This window comes from Notamacropus eugenii, chromosome 4 (genome assembly GCF_028372415.1).
Source record: "Notamacropus eugenii isolate mMacEug1 chromosome 4, mMacEug1.pri_v2, whole genome shotgun sequence".
Lineage (NCBI taxonomy): Eukaryota > Metazoa > Chordata > Mammalia > Diprotodontia > Macropodidae > Notamacropus > Notamacropus eugenii.
The window spans coordinates 216,586,581-216,597,108 of record NC_092875.1 but is presented as its reverse complement, the minus strand read 5'-3'; the positions used below and the strand labels follow the sequence as shown (position 1 = coordinate 216,597,108).

At 33.0% G+C, this 10,528-nt stretch overlaps 1 protein-coding gene across 2 annotated transcripts in view; it reads right to left on the bottom strand.

The window, feature by feature from the left end:
- Window positions 1-629: 629 nt before the first annotated feature.
- The window catches only part of RTTN (rotatin), a 216,018-nt gene continuing 206,119 nt past the window's right edge, over window positions 630-10,528 (bottom strand). The window contains exons 46-49 of one of the 2 annotated variants that reach the window (XM_072604121.1): window positions 8,517-8,784; window positions 5,246-5,349; window positions 2,035-2,104; window positions 630-1,054 (exon numbers count right to left, since the gene is read on the bottom strand). In XM_072604121.1, the coding sequence (XP_072460222.1) occupies window positions 969-1,054; window positions 2,035-2,104; window positions 5,246-5,349; window positions 8,517-8,784 (528 nt within the window). In that variant the 3' untranslated portion in view covers window positions 630-968. Of the gene's footprint in view, window positions 1,055-2,034; window positions 2,105-5,245; window positions 5,350-8,516; window positions 8,785-10,528 lie in introns of those variants that run through there. The other variant, XR_011966004.1, reaches the window with a different exon arrangement.

The window sequence follows — 10,528 nt, the reverse complement described above, 5'->3', positions numbered from 1 at the left end:
TTTTCTATTTTCAAGCCTTTGCCTACAAAATTTGCTTTACCTTTAATACCCTTGCTTCCCACCACAATCTTTTCCTTTTGAAATTCTATCCATCCTTCAAGGTTCAACTCAATTGCTAACTTCTTCATAAAGCTTTCCCTAAACTCCTCAATCAGAAGGTCTCACTGAATTCTTATACATTTTGTTTTTTATTTCTCTTATTAAATGTACGTCTGAGTGCAAAATATCACTCTCCCTTGTATTACTGTCATACAAATCCCTTCGTGTGTATATATATATATATGTGTATGTATGTATGTATGTGCATATGCACATATATTTCTACCACTAGATTCTAAATTCCTAATGGATAGACTCCCTCAGTGCCTAGCTCAGTGATTTGTACAAAGCAGGTGCTCCATAAATGTTTGTTGAATGAAAAAATAATTATTTCATTAAAGCCAGGCATAGGATCTAAGATGCTACAGATAAAATACATATATAATGTTTACCTTGGATTGACAGATAAGTTTTAAGTTTTATAACTAATGCTAAATCAAGAAAATTAAACCATAAAATTATTTCATTTACCATTTACAAGTGAGAAATCTAATAAAAGTCTGAGATAAGTACACAATTACTTCAATCAGTTTAGTTTCCCAAATATTTTATTTTGATAAATAGGTAATAAATATGATCATTCATACAGCAATTTTATATAAAAAAGTAAAAAACATTCCAGTTATTTTCCATGTTTTTGTTTTCTGTCATCTTGTCAGATGCTATTTGTGGTCCCATCATATTACGGTAGAATTTTGACTATCGTCAATTCTACTTCCTGTTTGGCATCAAGGCATTAGTATCTTCCAAAAGGCTTTGTATGTTTTGGATAAAATGTGCACACTAACCTGAAAGTATACAATATCTCTTTGAAGCAAACTTTTCTAACCATGTAAGTGTCAGAATCAAAATGGAGGAGTACAGGACATTCATGTGCTGAAAAGGAGGTGCACCAGATTCTCCAGACATTTTAAATAATAGGCATTTAATGAGTTTGCGTCAGGGTCTGAGAAAGCTATAAGAGACAAATGAGAGAAAACAAATCTGTTAAAATTAATACTACATGTGAAACTTTAAAAGCATCACTTAACATCTATTTGGAATTTAAAATAAGATAATAATAAAGGAAATAAATGTTTTACCTATAAATACTGTAGTATGCATTTATACACATATTACTTAATTTTATTTCTCTGAAAGGAAGACTTGGTGAAAGTTTTTGTATACCTTGCTTACTGAAGAAAATGGAACAAAGCAACTAACTACGCCTCTTGAAAAATTTCCAAAATATAATCTCAAATGTATACGCTGTTCCAAAAACACTCTCTCCAACATTATGGTATCAGACACTGAACGAACTCTAGAATTTATGCTCATAGCTTGCATGACTAATGCTTTTGCGTTCAACTATGAAGAAACAAATAAGTGGTAAGCAGACTCCTTTGGACTCTGGAATAGCCAAATTCAGGGTCCATGACTTAGCATAGAAAGTTGAACCAATGATGCTCAGAAAGAATTTATAATTCTGGAAAAAATGTTTAAAAAGACAGTCATGGTGAGCCCATATCTCATAGCATGATCACACTGACAAGATGACATATTATATACAGGAGTGATGATCTTTTCTTGTCATACTATAATTTAACAAACGGATGTCAGATCAGAGTTTGCTGTTCAAGGTCAATCTTAATTAGGCAGCAGCTCTTCTTACACAAAAACAAATCTCCATACCACACTGGCAAAAGAAATAAAGAAAAACTGACAGAGAAGAATCACAGCCAAATTTTAAGAAATGATGACACTGTAAACATTTGCCAGCAGATTTTATTGCTAAAGGCTTAATTTTTAAAAGGATGGACAACCAATAAATATCTGCACATTTGCGAAACATCATTTTAGCAAATTGACGTTTTGCTGTGCCCTGCACAAAGGTTTATTTACTCAGAAGTCACCATCTTTCAAACTACAGCTAGATTTTCTAAGAAAGAAACTTACTTTTTTTTGCGGAAGCATAAGCTTTATCCACTTTTCTTATTATTGATGGAGTTTTCAAAGTTGCTTTTGCCTGTAGAAGATACAAAGAACTCCAATAACTACATCTATTCACACATTATAAGGCTCAAGGTGTCATGGGATACCATCTGTCAACAGTGAACTATGTTATCAAGTAAGAAACAGATTATAATAATGCAACTAGAGATTTATACGCCATTATATACTCTTGCCCACTCTTCACTTTCCCTCTCTATACTGTCCCATTCCTGTGTTTCAAACCTGGCACATAACAGTCACTTAAATACTTATTCCCTTCCCTCTTCCTCCTCCACCACTCTGCATTGATTTCAGATGTTCCCAATCTATCATCAACACCATCATCATCATCATTATCATCATCATTTCATCAGAATATCTGAAGTACCTTTTCAACCAACTGTCTAGGCACATTGCTACATAATTTAAGTGCTGGTTTTCTACTGTATGTAGAAAAGATATGAGAAATTAAGATGGAGCCAATGAAATGAAAAGCTTCAGTACTGCTTCATAAAACATGGCAAAAATAAGTTGATGGTGATTTCAGAATATGTATAGCAAAAATCCCTGGGAAGGTATATAATAGTCATTCTGCTATAAAACCAATCCCTTTAAAAATTGCATTGTCTGTGTTACACACACAGACACACACAGATGCGCAAAATTATCCCAAGCGTCTTCTAGCAGACTAAGGAGAATATATGAAAATCTGAAAAGAGAATTATGCAAGATGAAAATCTAGACCACAGGGTCAAAAAGTGTTTGGAGTTGTGGCTTAAAGGTTTATGGGTCAAGGCAAGGCCATAGAGGTACAAGGCTGTTAGTCAAAATAATCTATAATCCACTTCATGCCACAGTGAAATATAACAAAGATAAAATTAAAAATAAATAATAATTAATAAAATAACAAAATTAACCTAGAGTAAGACTCTAGATTTTGGACATCCTTTGGCTGAATCTAGCATATAAAGGTGGCCCAAAATCACATTCACATTCCCTCTGAGAGAAGAAGAGAGTTTTAAGTGACCCACAGACTTAGAAAGTCTGTGATCATGTCATTTTAGAGTTTATGATACATAAGGAGAGTAGAAAGGGTCAATAACCAACAAAACATGTGGAAGATGAACATGAAGGAAGATAACTGAGGAAAAATACAAAGAGGGATCCATTACTTTAAGAATTATGTCAGAAATGCTAAAAAACAGAATGAACTAATGTCTGCTCTAAAGGGCTGGCTATTTTGTTTGGTTCATTTAAAGCTATGCTTGGGAGAAGAAGATCAAAAAGAGAAAAGGTTTATGGTCTAGGCAAAACCAGTGGATGTGATAAGATTGGGGGAGATATTTGAATTATGAGAGGAGCCACATCACTGGAGACCAGCAAATGTGAACCCATTTTATGAAAAAAAAAGATCATTTCTTCAAAATCTTAACTAGTGAGCTCTTCTTTGATTTCTGGCAAAATACCAGAGTGTATTATTAAAGAATAGTTTGAAAACATTTAAAAAGAGAAACAAGAAACTAAGATACATTTACTAAGAAGAAGTCATGTAAACAAATTTTGTTCTTATTTCTGACTACATAGATTTAACGTAGACTGGTAAACCAGGGTAATAACAAGACATAGCAAACATGAATTTCACTGAAGCATTTGGCAAAGCTTTTCTGGTTACTTTTGTAAAGACACAGAAAAAAGTGATCATGGACTAGCTTCAAAGAGTGGTCAGTGATTAGAACCTGGATGGAGAACTCATGTTTTCTGGAAAGGAACTGAGTTCCAAACTATGCTTGAAGCTTTCCAGGGGTGGAGATGACCATTCAGGGATACAACAGAGAAAAGTCCTCCTAAGATATCTCATCTCTGAACTCCAGGCATTTTAACTGGCCATCTCTCAACTGATGGAATGCTCTTCCTCATCACAGATGTTTCCTGGCTTCATTCATGTACCAGCTAAAATCTCACCTTCTGTAGGAAGCCTTTTCCAATTCCCCTTAAATCTAGGGTCTTACCTCTATTGATTATTTCCTACTTATCCTATATAAAGCTTGTTTGCATATACTTGTCTTCATTTGTTTTCGAACTCCTTGTGGGCAGCACAAAAGCACAGTGTTTGGCACACAGCAGACATTTAAAATGTCTGAAGTTGGGAGATAAAATGTATTTATGCAAGCCAGGTGAGGTAATAACAGAAACATATGGATGATAATAATAACAAACTTAATAAATGGTTTTTGACTGATTGATCTGAGTTCCTTATCGCCTAGTTTCTTTAAATAGAATCTTTAACTTCCTTTAATAACTCCCAAATCATTACCATCCATATAATTCTGTTATTATCTCACCTGGCCTGCATAAATATATTCCATCTCCCAACTTCATGCATTTTAACTGCATATCCCCCAATGCATGGAATACTCTCTCTTCCCAACTCCACCTCTAGCGTCCCTGGCTTCATTAATGGAGCAGCTAAAAATCTCATCTTCTCTAGGAAGTCTTTCCTAATCTTTCTTAATTCTAATGCTTTCCCTTTGTTAATTACTTTGTAGTTATCCTGTATATAGCTTGCTTTGTATGTATACTGTATGCATGATAAGCTTCTTGAGGCTAGGGGTTATCTTTTTGCCTCTTTTTGTATCCCCAGAGCTTAAGACAGTGCCTGGCACATAGTAAGTGATTAATATATGTTTATTGATTGACTATAATGAAAGATTAAATGTAAAGGAAGGAATGAGAAGTGCCCACTCACTTTAGGCATCCAATGCCTTAAAAATGGAGAACTGGATTCATTATTAAATTCGGATATGAAGTTCAATATTTCCTGAAACTGGAAAATTATTATGCTATATTTTATGCTCTCAAATAGCTTTTAGAAAAATGCGTGTTCTTTGAAAATAATTGCTACTTAAATATTTGCTGAATTAAATAGTGTAACAATATTGCCTCGAATTTACACTAACTAGGTAAACAAACTAAAAAAAAGTTATTCTAGAATAAAACATTTAATGTTCATATTTTCCTGATTTCATCTGATGCGTCTACAATTTATTAATTATATGAATGCACACAAATGACACGACAAACTTATTTCCAAGTCTTTAGTAAATAAGGATGCATTTTAGAAACCCTGACTTCCTGTTCCCCACACTCAGGTTAAATAACGTCATAAAATACTGACCTTGTGATTATTGTAAATGAGAGCCCAAAGTGCAGCGGCTCCAATTCTCTGAACATTTTGATTGTTATTTTCCAAACAAGAAGATAGCAATGAAATAACTTTATCTAATGAAGAAATAAGATTTTGTTACTAAAAGCATTTCATATACGTTCCATTTTGTCTTTTCTATGACTTGGATTACATTAAGATTAATACAAAAATGACAGTATTAAAATACATAACAATCTGTAACATAACCATGGTCTATTGAAAGAAATTTCAAGAATTTAGTTCCTTTTCTAGGCAAAAGAATCAGTAAACAGTACATTTTCACATTCAATTGATTTTCTTTATACTTCAGTTATGATAATGATACATTTTTTTACTATACTTCCAAGCCTGCTCTGCAGAAAAAATAAACTCTCCCTCAATATTACTAAAGACTACTAAACAAGCACAGATAAATTACTAGCCAGGGCTATTAGATGAGATGACAAAAGGTATCACACATGATAAACATTTTTATAAAGTTAGGGGTTTGAAAAAGTAATATTTATCTTGCGACATGAGATAAAAACTAAGTTTAAAGAACCAAGCAACATAAAGGGCATAAAGGTACTTTACCATATTCCAAATCCTATTTCCAGAAAAAAACATCAACTAGAATACTATTTTAAAATTATTATAATTTTCACTTTGTGACTTTCTCCACTGTCATTAGTTTTAGTGAGAAATATTTTTATTTCATATTTTGTTGTTTATTGTTTAATTTTGTTCATCTGTGTTCAACTTTTTGTGGCCCCATTTATGGTTTTCTTGGGAAAGATACTGAAGTGGTTTTCCATTTCCTCTCCAGCTCATTTTACAAATAAGGAAACTGAGGCAAACAGGGTTAACTGACTTTCTCAGGATCACACAAGCTAGTAAATGTCTGCGGCCAGATTTGAACTCAGGAAAAAGAACATTCCTGACTCTAAGCCTGGCACTCTATCCACTGCACCACCTTAGCAACCCTTATTTAATATGTGTGATTTTAAAAGGTTTATAAAATCCTTTGATAAATCTGTGATTTTATCAGCCTGAGTAAGTGGGTACTTTTACCACTAATTCCAACGTTTTACATTTCACTTTATGCTAATACTCAGGGAAGTAGCTGATGAATTCTAAAGTGTAATTTTTAAATTAACTATTGGGGAAAACATTTTTCCACTGTAAGTCACTTCGAAGTTTATTTTCTTTTTAAATCAATGAGTAAGTAATATTTTACTTAGGGAAAGTGGATTTATAGTCACTTTATTTTAAAAGCACATCTCTTCTGTAAAGTGAAATATACTTGTACTATAATGGATTCATATTGAAAATGGGCATGGTATAGTAATTTTTTACTGCTTTCAATTCATGTAAAATACCAAATACTTCACCTGCATTTTCTTAATCTTTCATGTGGTTATCTCTTTACAATTGTGTGTATGTATAAGAAGTCTTTTTGGACTATTACTCTATATATACACACATACAAAAAAAATGCAAACTAAAAAATTCAGGTTTTATACACAAGAGACTGAGAAAAAAAGCATGGCATATGTGAACTCCAAAAGGTAATTTCATTAAACCACTTCTACAATGTTGCTGAGAAGGATACTGTTAGAAAGTATTCGTGTGTTATAAATTAAATCTCTAAATATTTAAAAACAAGATAACTAAAACAAAAACATTTAATTACTAGCTCATTCAATTCCCTTCCCAGAAATCTCCCCTAAAATCATTACCATATTTTTGAGTTTTAAAAATTGTGGTAGTTTTTAAAATTCTCCTCAAGATATGCTTCTAATATAGTCCACTTACAATATGACAGTTAAAACTGCCCATTTCTTTTCTTGGTTCTATTTTCAATTCCAAAGTCAAATTTTATCTTAATCAACCTTAGATTATCTAATCCATGGCTTTCTAGTCAGAAGATGAAGATTTGCTCTACTGAAAGATATAGATTAGTTGACATCTTCAAAGAGATTGTTTCAGCCATACTCCATCTTTGAAGTTTGCTATGGCTCTCATAGCAAATATAACCAAAGGGTTATGTTTTTGAAATGCTAGTTTCTTATCTGCTCCCAACACTAGTGACCTCCAGGCTTCATGGAAATGAAAAGCAGTCTTTCTTCAAAAAAACAGATGCAGAAGAAGTAACCTCATAATGATAACAGAATAATACATAATGAGGTAATCTTCCTGCTATTTTTCTAGCTGCAATAGCAGTATCTAAATCCTATAAAGAAATTAAAAAGTAGAACATATGACCCTTTTCCTTTCTCAAAACAATAACAATTCTGGAAATGTAAAGAGATTTTTAGCAGCAGCAGTTAACAGCTTCAATAGACAAAGTCCCCACAGAAGAACTATATAATAAATGTGAGCTCTGGGGAAGGTAGCTCCTGGAGATATGTAGACACACAAAAAGGGAAGGATATGAAAAGGAAACAACTGAAGTTAAATTCTCTCCATAAATTTTCCACTTTGGATAATAATCCTCCACTAAGTGCTACTCTGATGTCTCATAACAAAATGGTGATGACTGGACTCCTAAAGGCTATACCAGAGAACTCAATTCTGGCATGTCCCATCAAGCTAGAGAAATCTGGAGTACGAGACTGGTGTAAGACTATCCATGAGGACAAGCCTAAGTTTGAATAAATGCATCACCAGAAAGTAGACCATTATGTTATGATGGGTTCTGATTTTATTTTTTTGACATAACACATGAAACTGTTTATTAAGGTGTGATTAGAAACTGCCTTGGTGAGTGTATACACATTGGTGCAATAATGTATGTTTTAGACTGAAGTATGATTAAAAGCATCTCATACAGATATGCACACGGTAAAACATGACATCGAATCTTAACGACCTTCTCTCCTATATGCATGTTACATTTTAACTTGTATTTTAGTTACTTGTCTTATTTTCCTTGACTAGACTGCAAGACTGAGGAGACGAGTTGTATTTTATTTCATTTTTGTATCCCCAGTCCTTTAGTACAGAGCACTGCAGACAAGCATTGTAGCCTTTCATAATGTTTGCTGAGTTGAATAAATGAAGTAAAAAAAAAAGTAGAAAAAAATATTGTGAGACACACCTCTCTTACCACCATCCCCCTTCACATTTGCCAAGGATGACATATTTCTCTACTTGCTTCAGATGATAAATTTTAAAATTCTTTATAAACATCTGGCCAATATGCAGGTTATTTTAACAGATAACCACATGACATAATACACATATTTACTTGAGTACCTACCATTGGCTAGTATCTTGGGTTTGTTTGTAGGACTAAAGCAGATATTATGAAGAATAAGAAGAGGTAAATGGGGACTGTTTTTGTGTTTATATTTGCTCATCTCAACAAGTAAATCTGAACAGCCACTGAGTTTCAGGATCATTTGTTGCCCATCTTCGTCAGAGGAAATACTCAAAAGGAACTTCAACCAAAGAATGGCAAGATCAGGAAGACATTTATTTTCTCCTTTTGGCAATGTCAGAGATAAAAAGTTCTGTAAGAAATTACTCTGGGGGGAGATAGAGAGAATATTATTTTCTTCGTGAGACTTAACACTTTCTTGATTATCTGACTTGTCCCTTGATAGCTAATTAGCTAGTTTTCTTATATTCTATTCCCCAATATTATTTTCCCCTTTCCACTAATATCCTTTCAGAAACAAATCTGCAGTATTTCCAGGCAGAAACTACAAAGGAAAGTAGAGAAAACTTTAAAAATTTTAGTTTTTACTAATTCTTTTCTTAATGAGGGATGGAGAGAACTCATTTAAAATCTCAATTATTCAAGGCTGATTTTTCCATTTGTGATGGGTGATTTTAGGCCCTCTAATGGTTCATCATTTATCCATTTTTGGTCTATTTGTCTACTCACTAAAAATTACACTATGGAGAGAATAGGAAAAGAAAATAAATTCAAATCAGGTATTATGGTTATTTATTAGTTCTGGTTTGGATAATGTATCCATTCTATCACTATTTCCTATCTGAAATCAATCAATCAAATAAGCATTTGTTAAATATCTACTATGTGCAAGGTATATAGGATACCAATACAAAAGTGAAGCAGATACTCCCCTCAAGCAGCTTGCAATCTTGTGTGTTTGGGGAAGGTATTCCATAATCCATATTCACTGATCGTGAAGGGCTTTAAATGACAAACAGGAATTTTTATTTTATCTTAAAGTGAACGAGGAGTCATTGAAACCACTTGAGTGGAGAAGCAACACAGTCATATATGTGCTTTGATAATATCAATTTGGCATGGTGTGGAAGGTGGATTGGAGGGGGGAATGGGTCACACAAATTACAACTGAATACAATCTTTTTCTATCATCATTAGACTTCTAAATGTATCTCTATTTATCTAAGAAGATAAAGGAGATGGCAATTTTCTTAATTTTCCTTTAAGGTGAATAATAAGGTAAACAATATCACAAAAGCTTCAGTGTTTGGTCTTAACATACAGAAAAGTAACAGAAGTAGTTTTATAATGACTTATGATACCCATAGAAAAAGACATTATAGAAAACCTAACAATCAATTTTCAAAATCAGGAACCTAACACAGCCTGAAATTGTATTGTTCTAAATACTCAATTAAAATGGTCAAAGCCTTGAATGAGCAGCAGAACCTAGGAGGATACTGCACCAATTTACAGGCTAAAAAGTAGTCCATTTGAGCTTTAGTGCATCATGCAACATTATATGTGCTCAATGTTATCGATTCACAAACTAAATGAAGCCAAAATCAACAACGAAGAGTCAGAATACTGGCAACATAGGCTCAGAGAGCATACTGAGGTGCATGCTACATTAAAAAGAGGGGGTGATAAATGACTTTAAAAGGGTGTGGTGAGGAATCCTCTGATTTCAGAAAGCAATTTGCCAATCTAAACTTAACTGTCACAACTTGGTATAGCTAACAGTACTAAGATAGAATGTATTACTTTCATGATTCCAAAATAATATAAGAAACTTGTCTTGGAGCTTCACTTTTGAAAGTACAGAATAACCACTTATAGCAAAAAAAAAAAAAAAAATTAAGAAATAAAAAAATGTTGTGATTTTCATATACTGGTTCCCAATATTTTCTATATGCCAACTGGATTTAAGGAAAGTGCATGTCATTCATTTTATGAATTTCTAAAAATAGTATCTTAAAAACAATTTAATTTTCATGTGTTCTGGAATTTTAGATTTGTGTGATTAGGTACTCAAAGTATTATCTTTTGCCATAGACTCTATCACTGGATAT